The following is a 20,168-nucleotide window of genomic DNA, read 5'->3' on the forward strand; positions in this document are numbered from 1 at the left end:
ACGAAACACAACTAATATAACGATATTTCGAAAGTTTAATTATATCAAAACAGCCCAAATAAAGAACAGAATAAAAATGACATGCTTTTATTATCAAATTAAAACGTCTGTTACTGCAATGATAATGATTTTTTTTTTCCTTTGCATTTAAAAGAAATGGTAATTTTGTCTATGTTGTGCTAGCGTTTATTTTCAATAAAAAAAACTTTAACCAAAATACCTCACGCTGAGTCGAGCGCATCCTTGAAGATATACTTGAATATGTCCATATTTGTACTTGTTGTAACAATGTCCATAATTAAAAAATATATACAATTTCATTGATATAGCACCAAATGACAAACATGAGTCCCTGAAAAAAGGCATCTATGTACTTGTCGTGTTACATTAAACTATATATAAACTCATCATAGATACATGTACCAGGATAAAAAAAAATATTTACTCCAAACGTGCGTTTCGTCTACAAAAGACTCATCAGTGACGCTTTAATCAAAAAATGTTTCAAAGGCCAAATAGAGTAAGAAGTTGAAGAGCATTGAGGATCAAAAATTCCTAAAAGTTTTGCCAAAAACAGCTAAGGTAATCTATTCCTGAGGTAGAAAAGCCTTAGCTTTTTTAAAAATTCAAAGTTTTGTTAACAGTTAATTTATATAAGAAGTTTTAAGACATATCAATGTACAATATCATAAGAAAGATGTATAAAGTTGTGACAATTTTATAGGCAGGCATGAAATTAGCAATTGAACAATTATTGCATCAAAACCCTGCCCTATGTCAGTTAACATATTATTGTATCCGACGTAAATAAGGCATGTCTTTATAAATATCCCAAGTAGCACCCTGTGACGATAAACACGTTAATACTTAGATCAATAACAAAAGTTAGAGAGGATACACAAACAAATTTATTCTAGAAAAAGTTTGATTTTAACCCCTATCGAGTAGCTTTTATTAAGGGAAAGCAAAATCGTTTAGTGAGTCAATTCATTCTACTCGATTGATTTGTGAATATTTACACATACTGCGAACTATTACATACATATGCGAACGATATTTCAGTGTTTTAAGTTCTCTAAAAGTAGGGTGTCAAGTGTAAAAAAATGACTTTAAGGTAGCTGAGTGTCTTCCTCCCTCTCGGATTTTGAAAAACAAGAAAACGATGGGTGTAGATCTTCAATAAAATGTGCAAATTTTGAGAGTAGTAGGTAATTCATGTGTAATAGTTTTCATTTCACCATAGAAAATGAAATATTTTTTTGCATATCTTTGGTTGTATTTTACAAAAACAGAATATTTTTGTTAAATTCATTTTTTTTTCGAACTTTGTCAAATAAGGGAAGGAAACTCAAATATAAGGGCAGATAATTCAGATAAAGTTACTTTTACAATAGAATGTGTTAGGAATTTACCTATTTTATTATGTAGCAAGTAATCGAGTCCGTGACCCCATTTGTTTCTTTTTTTTTATCTAAAAGGATAATATAAGAGTTATTTTCCTAAAATTTATCTCAAAATTCTATGTGTAGTTTTCGGTCCATGGCAGAAAATTGAGTTTTCCATGCATAATCTAAACAAAATCTGTCAATTTTGAACAACCTGTTGCGAGAAAATAGGCCCCTTGATCCTTTCTTATATTTTAAAAAGTATGATATAAGCTGCATTTTGGCAAACTATTAGAAAAAATTATGAATTATAATTTAAACACATAATCTACCTTAAAACTGTTTAACAGAAAAACGAATGGCGAAATTCATTTTTCAAATTATTGGAAAATCTTTATATCTTTTATACAATTACTGGTATGATTGTTGACGTAACTTCCTGTGGTCACGATTTTCCAAATAACGTGTTTGACAAGGCATTACAGAAACCGTGTTGTATATGGAATGTTTTCCTTGGGAAACATCACTGTTACCATGCCATTATAAGAAATCCCGGAACATAAATCTGAAATCGATTTTCCAATATATTCTTTGAATAGTTGAACTGTAAAATAGCTATGTTCTTCAAATATATCATTTAGCAGAAAAAAGTATATCTTTTACTTACAGATTATTTGAACTCATGAGTATGAAACATTGACATTTAAAACTGTTTTTTCTGGTATATAACGTTTATAACAAAGCACTAAAATTCCAGTATAATCTCAATGTTTAATCGCTGTTTCATAAATACTTATTTTATATATTTTTGTAGGTGTTCTTTGTTACCGGTCTATGCAATAGAAAAGGGTTCTACAATCACAACATACAATTAACTCGGATCATGTGTAAAGGTTATTGCATTATCTTCCTGTTCTCAATATGAGGAATATTTTTACAGTGTGTATTCCTGTCTTCAATATGAGAAATATTGTCACAGTGTAACACATTTTAGGTCGTCAATTGTGTCCTGCTCGAGGTGTATGGGAAATATTTCAGAAAAAAATACATCAACACAGTGCATAGTAGTAGTAATCCTTTTGATGAATTTGTGAAATTGTGGATCTTAAAAACTTGAGTTTTGTTTATCTTTCCTTTACATTTATGTCTAATACTTCGGTGGTGGAGCCCCGTAATCTCCATAAGCTGGAGGAGGAGGAGGCTGTGAATAACCAAATTGTCCCGGAGGAGGAGGGGGTTGTGGGTAACCAAACTGTCCCTGGGGAGGTGGGTATGCCATATTCTGTCCAGGTGGTGGGGGATAACTCATCCCAGCTGGCTGATTTGGAAATGATGGTCCTGGAGCTGAAATACAAAAAAAAATAAAGTAGGAAAATAAAAATAAAGACATTAATCTTAACCATTACTTAATGAAATGAAGAAAAATAAATAGTATATAGTTCAACTGATTTAAAAAAAAAATTCATGAAACATTCTCTGCATGTAAAAAGTACAAATATATTTTTTTTTAAAAAAACATAGCAACATCAAAACAAAATGTTGAAGAACTGAACGCGTAAAATTCTTCAGATATATCTTAAGATCTAAAATAATGTAACATCAGTATCGGCTCTGACATAGGTCTAGTGTACACAAATTTTTAATTGAGTTTGTTGCAAATATGTTAATTCAGGATTTTTATATGTATATGATCGATAGGAAGCTTATTACTTTAGTATCAAAGAGATCATTTTTTCTATTGCTTATTATCTGTTTTAGCTCACTTGGCCCAAGTAGTTGCCCTAAAGTGACAAATTTTACTACTTTTCCACATTCTGATTATTATCTTGAAACAACATGAGATAAAGAGAAACAACATAAGTAACCAGAGACAAGATCTACCAATAGATCTTATAAGCTAATTCTTCAGTGAACTGGTTATTAAAACTGTTGCTTTCTAAAGAGGATTTTTATTAATTTTTGGGTGTTTTGTCCATTATCTTTAAACCATAAAAGATAAATAAAAAAAATTATGAATTACAAATATAATCAGCAAGACAAGATCTACAATCAGGTCCAATTCTGCAAAAAACAAATAGTGAATGGAATTTATTGCACTTAAACTTAGTATGATAAAGAGAAACTGTAAACTGAAGTCCCCAATGTTGAAGATGATTTGTGTTTGTTTATTCCACGTTTGCTAGAGGTAAAGAAAAAGGGTTAATATATTTAAATAAAGACAAGCAATCTTATGCGCTTGTTTCAAGATTGGAACCTCTAGCTACTGTTGGTCTTGTGTGTTTGTTCTTTTAATTTTGTTTAATTTAATTTTTTTTGGAGTTTAGAGTGGTTTTGTTCGCTAAAAATTATTGTTCAGGGTACAACTGAAGCCTGGTTCCGCATGCGGAATTTTGCGCTGTGTTAAAATCCATTGTTTGCATTTAAATGTTATCTGATCTTTGGTCGAATATTTTTCTCTTCGACACACTCCCTGTTTCCATTTCCAATTCTATAAGTTACGGTATTACATACGTGGAGCGTGGACAGTAGCTATGGTTGCGGTTGGACGCACAATGGTTCCTCTATTCCCTCTGGTTTTCATAGACTTGCATACAAGCATTACAACAACAAAAACTATAACTCCAAATATGATGCAACCAACAACTATCCCGGGAATAGCAGAAGATGAACTAAAATGTACAAGTGAATGATTACCAGTCTGATTATAAGATACATGTTTCTGCTCTATTTATACTATGTTAAAATATCTTAGGTATATATCTTCAACAATGTTTTCTGCTGGTTTGCAACTCCAAAGATGATGTCACAATTTTTGGAAAATACATCATACGGTGACCTATAACTGTTAATTTCTGAGTAATTTTGGTCTCTTATGGAGAGTTGTTTCATTGGCAATCATACCACATCTCACATTTCTGACTTGGTTCATGCATTTTCCGGTGAAATTTTAAATCAAACCTGGTTTTATAGTTAGCTAAACCGGCTTCTTGTATGACAGGTTTTTTATAGTTCCGTTGTATAATTTTATTTGAAAAAAACATTTTGTCTGCACTATACAAAAATCTGAACCGGTTTGCGTGGTGAAAAGCGCTCCAATCAGAACATTTTACCTGCTATACTATAGGTTCGAACATGTCCTTTCTTTGATAAAAAAATCTATTAGTAATGGATGCAATTATATTCGCAAAAAGGATATTTGAAACAAACAATATTGCATAATTATCTAGAATATACTCACAGTCCAGAATAACTACAATAGCTGTAGGAGTAGTAGTAGCTGTAATAACAGTAACTGCTTGTAACTGGTATAACTAAATATGAATATAAAAACAGAATCATAATCATAATAAAGAAACCGGCTGTGACTGGTATAACTAAATATGAATATAAAACATACTCATAATCATGGTAATGTAGCCGGCTGTGACTAGTGTAACCCTATACGAATAGAAAACATAATCATAATCATTATAATGTAGCTTACTGACATTGGTATAACTATAAAAGAATATAACACAGAATCATAATCATGATAAAATATGGGTGAGACTTGTATATATGTATACAAATATAAACAGTAATCATGATAGATATAAAAGGATGTGGTATAAATGCCAATGAGACAACTCTCCATCTATTTCACACTTTGAAAAACCATAACAGGCCTTCACTCAGAGTCTACACTCACACCGAACAGCAAACTAAAAAGGGCTCGAACAATGGCCAATGTAAAACCATTCAAACAGCAAAACCAACAGTCTAATCCATATAAAAAACGAGAAACGAAAAACACTTTTGAAAATCATGAACAAACGACAACCACCGAAAATCAGGTTCCTGACTTAGGACAGCTGCAAACAACTGCAGTTGATTTCAACGTTTAAATAGTCGTCAACCTTCACCCAACCTGAAACAATTGTGTAACATAACAACATAGAAAGACACACTGTAAAATATCAATTGAAATGACTTAACCTAATCAAAAGACATGTTAAAAAAATAAGTGAACATACACTGAACAAATAAATTTGATATATGAAACAATGTTAATACAAAATTAACAAAATAAGGGGTTGAGATGTAAAACAATATCAGAATACAATCATAAAAGAGGGACGTAAGATGCCAGAGGGACAGTCAAACTCATAGATTGAACTGAAACTGACAACGCCATGGCTAAATATTTTCAGTATATGAAAACAAAATAAAGTTTTCTATAATTCTTTAATTAACGAAAACATGATAAATAATTCAACAACAGAAAAAATGTTTTATTAAAGAGACATCTCTCTAAAACAGAGAAAGCACGCCCCACTGGTCATTCGCTTGTCAAAGTTGTTATTAACGAACAGTTTTCTGGTCTGGTTTCTTTATATTAAAGACCGATAGAAATTATTACTGAAGAATAAAGAACGTCATGAAGCCTCTTGTTATACAAGCAGAGAAGCTAATTATTCACCAATAAATCTTATAGGATTTGCATATTAGGGAATACATTGATATGATTGGTCGAGAGGACTTCCGGTAGTTGATCTTGACGTTGGTTATTTTTCGATTGACGACGTTGACCGAACTTCTTTTCGTAACCAATGTAAACAAGATGGGAGCGAAAATAACAACGACGTTATCATTTTTTATTTTTACTGCAAGTTAATCGTTAAATAAAAAAATACACAAATACATTCGTTTGAATTTTATTTGTTTGTGAGTGGATTGGTCGAGTTTAAAGCACCAATAAATTCCTTTTAAGGGGCGTTTTATCTTATAATATGAAATAAATACGAGTATAAAACATAATCATGATCATGATAAGGTCACTCTGTGTCTGGTATAACTAACGAATATGAAATATAGTCATAATCGTGATAAAATACCCCTCTTTGATTGGTATTACTATATACTTATATAAAACACAATCATAATAAAGTAGCTGACTTCGTTTCATAATAATGGTATAAGTTTATACGAATATGGAACATAATCATAATCATGATAAAGTAGCCTGCACTGTGATTGCTATAACTATATACGGATCATAATAATGTAGCTGACTCCGTTTAATAATAGATATACTAGAATAATATCACAACCTAAACATAGTTATATATAGGTATATTGATAGATTGTGAATTGTTATGCTTCAAGTCTAAAATGTATCATACAAATCCAAATATTAAACGTATATATACATATCATATTTCTGGAAACAGTTAGACCAGAGAAATTCCATACAAAGAAAATAAAACTTAATTTGAGTCCCATGAAGAAATAAAAGACGAGAGATGTATGTTAGTTTGTTGATCAGATATTAACATTGTCTCTTGTAATTTTTTTTAATTTGAGCGAGACCAAATTATAATCGATTGTAGAGGACCTGCCATTCATCATTCATCATTTATGGATAACCAGTGACTTCGTTTGTTTCTTTATCAGTCTGGAAACTGCACTTTTATGATAGTTATCATAGGCTGATAATTTAGACGCGCGTTTCATCTACATAAGACTCATCAGTGGCACTCAGATCAAAATCGTAAGAAAGCCAAACAAGTACAAAGTTGAAGAGCATTTATGAACCGAAATTCCAAAAAGTGGTTCCAAATACGGCTAAGGTTATCTATCCCTGTGATAAGAAAATCCTTTGTTTTTCTAATAATTCATACTTTTGCAATTATAAAATTTATAAAAATTACCATATAATTGATACTTATGTAAACACCGAAGTGCTGACTACTAAATAAAAGCAACCGTAGTATACCGCTGTTCGAAATTCATAAATCGATTTATTAATAAAGAAATCCGGGTTACAAACTAAAACTGAGGAAAACACATCAAATATAAGAGGCGAACTACGACACAACAGAAACACACCATTAAAATGTAACACACACAGAAACAAACTATGATATAACAATGGCCATTTTCCTGACTTGGTACAGGACATTTTAATAAAGAAAAAAAGAAGAGGAAAAAATCCTACTCGTATCGAACACATCTTCAGATTCTGGCTCGGTACCGATATCGTAGACTGGTGGTATCGTCTGCTTGAAATTGTACTTGTATTGGAACTCTGAGATAGTTAACGTCACAACCATGGTGACGTCGTATACATAGAGAGCGGTAGCGGGAGCATCTCGTGTCAAATCCGGCCTGAACACAGTGTATAGTGCCAGTTTTATTATGATTTTATAATGACTAATTTTTGATAAATTATGTTTTATTATGCGAAGAAAAACTATGTTATAAAAGTTATCATTGAATTTTTTTAGAATAAAGTTATTCTGTGTATACTCGGTAGTTCTCTTTTTTGTTTGTGCAAATGAAATATGGTTTGTGGCGTAAATGAAAGCTATTTTGGCTAAAATGAAATGTTGATAAGCCGAAAGCAAAGCACGGAATACACATACATTTACTAAAGGGGAAAATGGGGCAATTAAAAGGCCGTCGAGGAAATACTGAAAAAACCAGGACAAGAAGAAACCTAACGGATAAACAAACTCAAGTTATAGTATTACGCTGAAAACAAAAGATTTACCAAGACTTCAAATACCAACTAATCTGATTGATATTGTTCACTGTTAAAGATTAAAATTGTTTTCAGAACTTGGGAGAATAAATGCGAAATGATAATCTGATTATTATAATTAAGAACATACATTTAGGAATAAGTTGAATTTTCCCAAACTGATTGATTGGTGATTGATTTACACCACATCAACACAAAAATGCGTTCACTAATCGAATAACTGTTATGGATTAAAAATGTCACTCAAAGTTCAAAATATATTGATTGAAAGGTATGGATTATGAATAATGAAAGCAACCAGAAATAATTAAAAGTATATATAAAGCACAATGAACTTAAGTCCAAAAGGTAAAAACTGTGAATTTTACGTAAAAGTACAAAATTGTATGAGAAGTAAATCCCATTTTCTGAAGAGCAGTATCAAAAATGAACGGAATGTGATGCGATTGTCATACAAGTGAGAGGTTTAGTGGTATTAAACCAGGTTAAATCCACCATTTTCTACATTTGAAAATGACTGTACCAAGTCAGGAATATGACAGTTGTTGTCTTTTCGTTTGGTGACGTCATAATTAGAATGACGTCAACGTTTGACCTTTGACGTCCAGTTGCTGTATTTTCAAGATTAGGGAAAAAATTGTTTCTTTATAAAAAAAAAATACGTCCTATCATTTCAACTAAAATCGATTTTTTTCCAATAAGTTTTACCAAGTAAATTGACGAGCGATTTTTATATAAGAAAGTACAATAAGATGTAGAAATTTCTGAAATTTTATTGTTTATTTGGTCATAATTTTCGTGAAGTTCTTTTCCGCATAAATGCATTTTTTTTACGATTTTAATTTGGTTTTAAAAAAGATATGATAAACAGAATAATACATGGCAAAATCCGTATCGCATACTGTATCACCACTCCGTTAATATCAGCACTCGGGACCTTCGGCCTTCTGGACTGATATTGGTATCTCGTGGTGATACGGCATGCGATACGGATTGTGCCATGTATCATTCTATATATATATATTTATCATATGTTTAGTAGTAAATACAGTAGTTTTGCATATGTGATAAATAGCCTGCTGTTTAATCGCATACCCTTTATCACACCCCTACCCTTTATCGCATACCCTTTATCACACCCCTACTTATAAGATAAGTAATTGAGCAGTTCTTTTAAGGCCTTTGAAACAAGACAAAAGTAGAACTGAAGGTAACCCAGTGCTATGGATCAGAAAACAGTTCATATAATATAATACTCTTCTGTTGAAATATATGATAAAGTGTATAATACATGGCAAAATCCGTATCACAAATAAAGGCCCTTGGGCTGATATTGATGTCTCGGGATGATACGACATATGATACGGATTTTGCCATGTATTATTCTCTATATATATCATTGTGTTATACATCTGATATAGTTTCATAACTGTATATGTCATTGTATTATACTATTTTTTTCTCTGTGGTCTACTCATGTTGTATATTATGTGGTATATGTTGTTTGTTTTGTCATTTCGTTCTATGCTTTTGCGATAAAGATTCATTCATTCATTCATGTACGTAGGTGAAGATTTTTAATTCTCGTTTTAATCCCTGCTGTATTTACTAGAGGGGTCAACATTTGACATGCAAAGCATCCCTCATGCAAAGCTCTGATTCCTTTCACGGATTTGGCTATACTTTTTGGACCTTTTGGATTAAAGCTCTTAATCTTTTTTATAAGCTTTGGATTTCAAATTTTTTGGCCACGAGCATCACTGAAGAGACATGTATTGTCGAAATGCGCATCTGGTGTAACAAAATTGGAACCGTTAATTTTATTGACAACCTTCGAGGAAAGACTGACAAAACCAGGTCAAAAAGGAAACTGACGAATAGACAAACTCAAATTATAATATTTCACTGAAAACAAAAGTTTGAGCAAGACAAAAATTAAAGTTAAAAAAAAATCATATTTATATGTTATATAAAACCCTATCCTGTGTTAACTTTGCAATGTCAGAACTTTCGTGTTTTTGGGGCTTTTTTATAACATAAAACTTAATAACGATAAATACCTTCATTTAATATGCAGACAGCAATAATGATAATCCAGTTGAGAACAGTCATTTTGGAAATTCATGTACATATGAATATGGTTTCTTTTGATTTTAAAAACGTCACAGTGGTACAAAAGTTATAAATATTAAGTTTTATAAGTAGACGTAATCTGTATTTAAATGGTAAGCACATGAATGCAAGGTTTATGTTGTGTAACAAACGTAAACACAATGAAATTAATAAACGATAGTGGTTTATTGCCCCTCTTGTAGGCCTGTGCTGAGATGCATAAAACCACTTAGTTAAGATATCTATTCGTAGTACTGATGTATCGTAGAACATGTAGAAAAGAATTACGAGTGTCTGTATTAAGTCACTTACTTGGACAGTTGTGACTCAATGATTGCTCATCTTTGCTTGTTGTATGGTTGATTTATTTGTTGGTAACGGTCATTTATAGCAGGTTAATCAAAAGTGTGCCACAAATGCTTATGTTATTTCGAAAGACAGAAAAAAATATTACAACCATTATTACTTAGTTCTGGACAAGGTTCACTTATGGCACAAAATGGCCTTTAATATCAACTTTATCATAAAACACCAAAAAGGTCTCAATTTGGTTCTTAAACGGGTCTATTTCAAAGTCTTAATGCTGAATATATCAATTCTTTTCATAAGAGTACGAAATATTTTCCAAAGTATACCCGTTTTAGACATTTTGTCAAAATATGATGATTTTGTGCATTTTTCAGACCTAAAAGCTTTAGAAACACATTGGCCGCCACCTACGATCCAAAATGTGTTGTAACCAAAAGGTTCCAATTTTGATATAGATTTCATCAATATAAAAAACATTTTGGATCGTAGATGGCGGCCAAAGTTAATTATGCTTAAAACAATTAAAATTATGGGAAAAAAGTACCAAAATTAACCTTTTAATACAAATAATGTTTATTTAAGGGGTCATAGCTCCATACATTATAAAGGAAAGTGCCAGAAAAAATATGTTTGTCGTACTAGCATTATCACAATTATTTCTATGTGAAATTTGTAATTTTTTGGCTCAATTTAAAAACATAAAAAAATCAGGGCCAATTTTAACCCTTCGTGAACCTTCTCTTTTCATTTTTAAGGAGTACCCTTAAAAATTTTGATGACGTCAAGGTTAGCATGACAAAACTATGTATATGAGCTGATAGACAAACAGTTTCAGACAATCAGAAGACGTGTTACATCCAAAATTAGATTATTTTAATTCTTCAAAAAACATTTTCACATTAAATATGTTGTTACGCAATCGCAATCTTTAGTTGTTTTTGAAACAACAGGTAGTTCTCTTATATTTGATCCCTCAGTTTTAGTTTGTAACCCGGATTTGTTTTTTCTCTATCGATTTATGAATTTTGAACAGCGGTATACTACTGTTGCCTTTATTTATTTTAGGGTGAAATATAGCGACAGCTATTGGCTTAAATCATATAGTAACAGAAAGTTACAAACTTTTCTCGTCTCATGATAAGACATCATATGCAAGAAAATTACCTATGTGTATTTTAGTTCCGATCAAATGTCATTAATTCATGTTTGTTTTATTATATGTGTTGCACCTTGAAATTGAGTATTGAATTATTTAATATACGTGTTGAATTGCTATGTCCTATGCAATGTTTATGAACATGCATTATCTGTATTGTGTAACTTCTGCCAATCTAGACACACCTCTAGAGTCGTGTCTTCGTAAATGTTTTAATTTTTTAACAAGTAATGTAAACAAATGTTTTGAATTAGGATATATATATAGAGCGAAGCAGTCCTTAGCATTTTAGTAACTCAAACTTGTAAATAATTAATTTTATTGACATAATATTGTGTATGTGTTCTTTGTCACCGATCTATGTAAGAGTAACTTTTTTAGTGTTCGCAACAACATACAATGAACTCGAATCATATGCAAAGGTTATTACAATCTCTTTCTGTTCTCACTATGAGAAATACTTTTACAGTGTTTATTCCTGTTCTCAATAGAAGAAATACGGTTACAGTGTACTAGATTTTCGGTAGTCGAATGTGTCCTGCTCGAAGCATACTGGAAATATTTCAGAAAAAAAACATCATCAACACAGCGCATACCAGTATTCATCCTTTTGATTTTGAGAATTTGTGTATCTTGAAGACTTCTGTAAGTTTTGTTTATCTTTCCTTTACATTAATGTCTAGTACGGCGGTGCTGATGCCCCGTTACCTGAGTAAGCTGGCGGAGGAGGCTGTGGGTACCCAAATTGTCCCTGAGGAGGAGGAAGCTGCGTGTAACCAAACTGTCCCTGGGGAGGAGTAGGTTGTTGGTTCCCAAACTGTCCCTGAGGCTGTGAAAAACCAAATTGTCCCTGGGGAGGTGGGGGTTGTGGGTAACCAAACTGTCCCTGGGGAGGTGGGTATGCCATATTCTGTCCTGGTGGTGGTGGATAACTCATCCCGGATTGCTGATTTGAAAAGGATGACACTGGAACTGAAATACAAAAAAAAGTAGGAAATGAAAGACAATAACTTAAAATTTTACAAACTGAAAAAATAAACATACAAAAATAAAAATAAATGATAAAAAATAAAAATAAAAAGTGTTTTGACTACAAAACCTGGTTTGTATAATCATAATCATCTTTGTCTCTCAAAAATCTTTGTACCAAAGACCATTATTCATACAAAAGATTGAAATGGTAAAGGCTGTTCTTTTACTTATAATTATACATTATTTTTTGTATTGTGACTTAGATAGTTGTATTATTGGCACTCATACCACATCTTCTTATTTATGAAAATAACGAGAATATATAGTAATATCAGAAAATAAATGCAAGAACTGTTTTTGCGTGGAATGTTTCGAAAACATTTGAAGAAATTAATATATCCAACTTCGGCATCAGCATTGGTCTAGTATACAAAGGATTGAATTAAGGATGCTGCGATTTAGTTACTGTATTACATACGTGGAGGCTGGACAGTAGTTATTCTTGTCGTCGGTTGTACAACGGTGCCTCTGTTCCCACTGGTCTTCATCTGCTTGCATACAGCCATAACAACAACAAAAACTATAACTCCAAAGATGATACAACCAATCACTATCCCAGGAATAGCACCAGTCGGACTAAAATGTACAAGTGTATGGTTACCAGTCTGATTAGAATTATATTTCTAGTTTCTAATTTGGTTTTTTAAATGTACATAACTCGACGACTTTAATCTCCTCAGTTTTGATCATTTGAACAAATCTTTAGTTTGCAAGCTGACCATTTCAAAAAAAATATGTCAACTAACAGTGTTGATGTAAATGGACAGTAGATGTATCTGAACATTTTGAACATGTTTGCGCTCTTTTTGGTTTTCTTTATTTAGTGTAAAACGATTTTCATGAAAAGAGACAAAATTAGCATTTGATCCCTATGTTCGATAATCTATATCCAAAATATTAGTCGGCAGGCTTGGTTATAGGGCACATGTTAAAACGCGGTAAAAAGCGATTCCATCAGGACATTATACTATCTAAGATGTGGGTCGGGAAACAAGCCAGCACTTGAGATCACAACGGGTTTTTTTAATGAGGTTCGTCTTGTCCAGCCTTTAGTTTTTAATGTATTGTTTTGGGTACTGCTGTTTTTCTTTTCGTTGTTTTTCTGTGTTTTTTTCATGACATTATCAGTCTATTTCGATTTATGAGTTTAAATATCCCTTTGGTATCTTTTGTCTTTCTTTTAGATGTTGAGTCAAGACGTTTTACATTTTTCGTTATAAAAAAAAATCATTTTGTCATTAAAAATGTTCTTCGTCACCAAAAGTCCTCAAGTTTCGTACCCCATGTAATTGTACAATAATTATTCGGAAAAAAGGAATACTTTTATATCTAAAATGATATACTCACAATTGATATTCGCAAGATCTGTAGGAGTAGTAGTAGCTGTAAGAACAGTAACTGGCTGTGACTGGTATAACTAAATACGAATATAAAACATAATTATAATAATGATAAAGTAGCCGGCTGTGACTAGTATAACTATAAAGGAATAAAGCATAATCATAATCTTGATAAAGTAACCGGTTGTTACCGGTGTAACTATAAGCGAATATAAAACAGAACCATAATCATGACAAAGGAGCCAGATATATACGAAAATAAAATATAATCATAATCTTATTTAAGTAGCTTGCTATATACGAATATGAAACACAATAAAAATCTTGACAAAGTAGCTAACTATATATACGAATATAAGACATAATGATAATCATGATAAATTAGCTGGCTATATACGAATATAACACCGAATCACAAGCATGATAAAAAAAGGTGGCTGTGACTAATGTAACTATAAACGAATAAAACATAATCATAATCATAATAAAGTAGTCGTATGTAACTGGTATAACTATATACGAATGTAAAACATAATCATAATCATGATAAAGAAGCCGACTATAACTGATGTAACTATAAACGAATAAAACATAATCATGATAAAGGAGCCGGCTGTGACTGGTACAACTATAAACGAATATTTAACAGAATCATAATAATAATAAGTAGCTGGCTGTGACTGGTATAACTTACTATAAACGAATTGAACTTAATCATAATCATGATATAAGTACAAAAAATGTAGCTTACTCTGGTTGATTATAATATTCTACATTGTCCGAACATTTGACTGGTAGAACTACACAGAACCTGGTTCATTAAATATAGATATATTGATTGGTTATTATTTGCTAACTGTCAACCGCAAACACTTCATGCAAATCTTTATATCAAATATAATTCAAATACATATATAGTCATGGTTTTTTGACATTGTTCTATATCTTTTTTTTTTATTAGGATAGTATTTATGATTTTTAATTTTAGTTTCTTGTGTATAATTCGGAGTATAGTATGACGTCCATTATAATGATTATTGCTGAACTAGTATAGATATTTGTTTAGGGGCCAGCTGAATGACGTCTCCGGGTGCGGGAGTTTCTTGCTGCATTAAAGACCTATTGGTGACCTTCTGTTGTTGTCTGTTCTATGGTCGGGTTGTTGTCTCTTTGACACATTCCCCATTCCCATTCTCAATTTTATATTGTGTCATATATCATACTTATTCGTTCGTTGTATGTTTGTGTGTTTTTGTTAAGCCAGTTCTTTTGATAGTTTTACAAGTTTAGTCTTAGATGCATGATTTTTTTATTAGTTGTTAGTGGCTTTGAACTAGCTGTCAGATAACTGCGAGTACTCTCAGATCTGTTCATTGTGTCTTTTTGTGTCCGGATGTATAAGTACCCGGCCACGTCCACTTGTAATTTTTGTCCATCTGATGAGTTAAGCCTTTTTCAACTGATTTTTATAGTTCGTTCTTATGTTGTACTGTTATACCACTGTCCCAGGTTAGGCAGAGGGTTAGGATCCTGCTAACATGTTTAAGCCCGCCACATTATTTATGTATGTGCCTTTCCCAAGTCAGGAGCCTGTAATTCAGTGGTTGTCGTTTGTTTATGTGTTACATATTTGTTTTTCGTTCATTTTTTTTTTTTACATAAATAAGGTCGTTTAACTTAGTTTTCTCGTTTGAATTGTTTTACATTGTCTTATCGGGGCCTTTTATAGCTGACTATGCGGTATGGGCTTTGCTCATTATTGAAGGCCGTACGGTGACCTATAGTTGTTAATGTCTGTGTCATTTTGGTCTTTTGTGGATAGTTGTCTCATTGGCCATCATACCACATCTTCTCTTTTATATCTAAAGCTTGCTGACAGCTAGTTCTAATCCAATAACAACGAAATGGGTAAAAATCACGTGTCTAAGACTAAAAGACATGCAATGCTTCAAGTTACATCCTGTGCCGTATGATGAAACAATATTCTTTCTTACATCTGATTTCAATAAGTGTGTAGCTAAAGGTAATATTTTTGGTTAGCTTTCTTGCTATATGAACCGTGAAGTCATCATTAAATAAGGTAAACTACCTTCTTTTTTGAGTAGACTAGTCTGACAGATAACCAATTTATCTGTCTGTATGACTAGACTACTTCGGAAGCAGGGAAGTATAGCTTATCCAATAATGACTTCACGGTCAAGCAAGCTAACCAAAAATATTATCACCGGCTGTAAAGAATTTCGTTAAGTTTATTTCCCTCGAGTTATTTACCTTAACCTTTATGACATTCTTTAATAGTTATCCCATAAGGACGCGGTGTGTCAGTGTAAGATCATCCCGATGGCCGGAGGCCAGAGGGTGATCTTACACTGACACACCAAGTCCGAATGGGATAACTATTTTACATCCCAGCTGTTTTAGATTAGACGAAAAACCATTTACAATTCATAAAATCTAGAAAACGCCACACAACCATTATAATATACTTTATATATTACTATATGATTTATACCCTTTATGACCCCCTAACACGATGAGTAGATATCAAACAATGTCAACTCGCCCCACTGGCCAATCGGTCCACACTATATCGCCACTTCATGAAAAAATCGCCCCACTCTTGAAACTGACTCGCCCAACTTTGAAAAAGTGTAAAATCAAATTGAACAATCAGTCTGACAACTCATTTATTTAACGAAAAGGGTTTAAACCCACTGAGTAAAGGTCTGCCAACTCGTTCCAGTTATAAAAATATCTTGCTTCCTTTAAGTATGTTAAATTTCTGATAGTTCGTATCCAGTCGTCCTGGTGAAGTGGTATGTGTCGTGGCTTGATATGCTAAAGGTCTTAAGTTCGAATCCCAGCATATACACTGGATTTTTTCTACGTGAATTTTGATAGATAGTCTTCTCCGTATAATTAATTATAAGTTTTATACTGGATTTGACATTCCCGCCAAAATGTTACAGAACAAAGGAAAGCATGCATAACAAAGAAACTTAAACTGGGGTGATCTGGTAGGGGTGATCCGGCTCAGATCACCCCTGTTAGAACAAAGAGCTTGGATGTAATATAGTTTACAATACAGTACATAGCCTGATCCAGGTGGCCCTTCCGTGGGGAAAAAATGTTGATTATATAGGGAATCACTGAAGCATGACTGAACCCCCCCCCCCCTTTTCCTTTATGACTTTTTGGTCAGTCTCCGGGCACCCCTTATGAAATGTTCTAGATCCACCACTGCAGTATAAAGCAAATATTAGTTCCACATATATACCACTGAACATATTATCGATAACCACCCTGTCTAAGATAATTACGCCAGTGTTTGAGCAGAATTGTAATATTGATAAACATATCACTGGGGTTTTAAAAACTTCAGCCGAAAAGAAACATTATAAAACACAGGATTGTAAAATCCAAGTTGTCTCCCTTAGACCTGTTTTGATATTGACTTAACATTGTAAAGAAGTGATTGGACGAATTCAGTCCTCATTTCGCTGACAAGATAATGTTTTGTGACAAAGAATTCAGTTTTTGTGTTATAGTACTAATATTATTTTTTGTTAATTGAATATACAAATAAAACAAGACAAGAAAACACTACCGAGGGCGAACTCAGGTACTCCGGAAGGGGAAGAAGTTTCTCCTCTGCTGGTTACACCCGTAATGTTGATTGATTGATTGATTGATTGATTGTTGATTGCTTAAAACGTCCTCTCCGTAATGTTGAGAGTGGCAAGTAAAAATGGGTGATACATTGTATTCGGTGATGTCTCATTTAAGAAAACCGATGAATGGTTTAGGGCTGTGGCCGTTTGAACAAATCAGTTTTCCTTGCTCACAAATAGTCAATAAGTAACATTAACGGTCAACCAACCGTGTTTCCAAAATGAGAACATTCATCTTTTTATGTAAAATTGAGTTTAGTCTAGTCTTTCAAAAAAATTCCAGATAGTGTGAAATTTTTTAATCTCTATTAAACCTCATAGATTAACATTCCAAGTGTAACATACATTGGCAAAGTGGTAATAAAGGAAAACATTGTATCACTATGGTTGTATGTGTCAAACAAAAATTAAATAAGAAAATTATTTGAAAATAAATTTGAATGAAATTATTTACCTTCATTTAGTATACAGAGTGCTAAAAAAAGTATCCATATAAAATCAGCCATTTTTTTTACACGTATGGCAAAAACTTCACGGTGGTCAAGCTCAACATATATTGCAATGTTTTGTTTTGTACATAAAATTATATAATTTATATTTACTATGCAAGATTATACATGTCCATGATTAATTGAAAACCAGACCATCAAACTTATTCTGAGACACAATTAAATTAAAAGGATTTAATGTTATCATAATTTCATTTATTATAAAAAGTTCATTAATTATGGCTATTGTAAGACTTAAATATATAATACTTTGTCACATGTTAATCAATCTAATTTGGAATGTCAAAAAATCGCTTGCATAATTCAAATTTTTTAATTGGAACTTATTTGACATCAGATTCTTATTGCAAATAATTTATGCACATCAATAAAAAATGAATATAAACGTTAGTCTCCTTACAGTGGGTCGACTAAAATACATAATATGGGAAATCTCAAAATGGAAAAGTGAAAAAGATGCAATATTGGACAATTAGTTTTCACAGGATTCTTTACCGTGCACTTTGAATTCCCTTAAAGATGCTTCCGAGTTGCCGTCCCGTTTTGACCGTAACAGGACGGTACATGAATGCGCATATGGCTCAACAGAAAATAAAACATGCATATTCCGAAGAGGGAAATTTCGGGAGTCAGATGTCACTATTTTAAAAATTAAAATATGTCCTGCTATTCTGAAATATGGTAGCAACTATATAATATTCAGATATATGAAATGAGCAAAATAAGGAATTTCTTCAATTTTAACAATTTTAAGGTCATCCTTTGGCAGAATCGTTTCAATGGTGTTACTAATATAAAAACATTAAGTTATTAAAATAACACTTTTAAATACTAAAAAAACTATTCCAATTTGTTGATAAGGTTTAAATTACTACGTATTGTCATTATTTTTATAGGCATGGCTTCTTTTTGAACATAAATTGCTGAATAGATTGTTGTAAAACTTCGTATACATCCTAACAATCTTTCATTTTGTAATTAAAGTCGAATGAAACGAATGACTGGTGAAAAATTATGTGTATACAATTCTTGAACGAATAAAATTATGAATGGAAATGGGGAATGTGTCAAAGCGACAACAACCCGACCATAGAGGAGACAACAGCCGAAGGCAACCAATGGGTCTTCAATGTAGCGAGAAACTTCCGCACCAGGAGGCGTCCTTCAGCTGGCCCCTAAACAAATATGTATACTATGTCAGTGATAATGGACGTCATACTAAACTCCGAATTATACACAAGAAACTAAAATCAAAAATCATACAAGACTAACAAAGGTCAGAGGCTCCTGACTTGGGATAGGCGGAAAATTGCGGCGGGTTAACAATACGCATATATATATATCATAAACCATATCTTCTATTTTATAATTTTTAAGCATCCATATCGTATAATCGTCATATTTTTTTCTCTCGGTCTGTTATGATGTGAACATATGGCAGCTAATTAATTGTCGTGTTTGAAGCCGTAGTTTACCGATGGTCACCGTATAGTAAACAATCAACAAAGAAGGATGGATTTTGATTACGTGTATAACATGTACACTAAAATAAAAGTTTATTTCAGTGACAGATCCATGCATACTGCGGTGACCGGTTGAAGGTGAAGGTCACACTGAGTTCACTGCAAACGGAAATAATATCGGCGAATTGTTTCCTGGAAACAAACAATTGAAATATAGTATTTTTTTCTAAATTTTAACAAATTATAGAATTTTTCTAGAGAAAATGGTATATTTGCAAAAGTTTTATAATAAAAACAAGTCTTTTAGGTTTACTACTTTTAAAAAAACATATACATCGTTTTTTTTTTAATTTAAAGTTTCAAATGACTTTAACAAAATTATTTTCATTAACTTGTTTATATTATTGTAACTGGCGGATTTTTGCTCAAGGTTATTATTGCTTTTCTGAAATTGTATAACATTTGACAGCGATATAATACTGGTACTGGTAATTGTTCATTCATTCTTTTTTGTTTTGTTTTTTATTCACATTGTATCATCGATTAAATTTATTCGTTCAGTGTATGTTTACTTGTGTTAATACGTCGTTAATTGAATAAATATTTTATAGTGTGTCTTTTTATGTTGTGTTGATACATTATTGTTTAAGGGTGAAGGTTGGTACCTA

The 20,168-nt window shown here is 32.2% G+C and overlaps 2 protein-coding genes across 5 annotated transcripts in view; both read right to left on the bottom strand.

Annotated features, from left to right (window-relative positions):
• LOC143069111 (uncharacterized) overlaps positions 1 to 20,168 on the bottom strand; it is a 76,003-nt gene that overhangs the window by 13,237 nt on the left and 42,598 nt on the right. The gene's annotated exons all lie outside the window — the stretch shown is intronic.
• On the bottom strand, positions 20 to 18,107 carry LOC143069070 (uncharacterized). Of its 4 annotated transcripts, XM_076243524.1 has the most exons (5): positions 17,983 to 18,097; positions 13,865 to 13,934; positions 12,936 to 13,093; positions 12,314 to 12,457; positions 11,788 to 12,250 (listed from the first exon to the last, which is right to left on the bottom strand). In XM_076243524.1, exons 1-5 carry the CDS (start codon positions 18,032 to 18,034, stop codon positions 12,165 to 12,167), a joined length of 510 nt encoding a protein of 169 aa, XP_076099639.1. In that variant the 5' UTR covers positions 18,035 to 18,097; the 3' UTR covers positions 11,788 to 12,164. The 4 variants fall into 4 exon arrangements, with proteins under 4 accessions (XP_076099648.1, XP_076099656.1, XP_076099639.1 ...); XM_076243533.1 differs by lacking the exons at positions 11,788 to 12,250; positions 12,314 to 12,457; positions 12,936 to 13,093; positions 13,865 to 13,934; positions 17,983 to 18,097 and adding exons at positions 20 to 2,729; positions 3,897 to 4,054; positions 4,624 to 4,696; positions 9,969 to 10,629; XM_076243541.1 differs by lacking the exons at positions 11,788 to 12,250; positions 12,314 to 12,457 and adding an exon at positions 1,952 to 2,729 and having other exon boundaries at positions 17,983 to 18,107.

This window comes from Mytilus galloprovincialis, chromosome 1 (assembly GCF_965363235.1).
Source record: "Mytilus galloprovincialis chromosome 1, xbMytGall1.hap1.1, whole genome shotgun sequence".
Taxonomy (NCBI): Eukaryota; Metazoa; Mollusca; class Bivalvia; order Mytilida; family Mytilidae; genus Mytilus; species Mytilus galloprovincialis.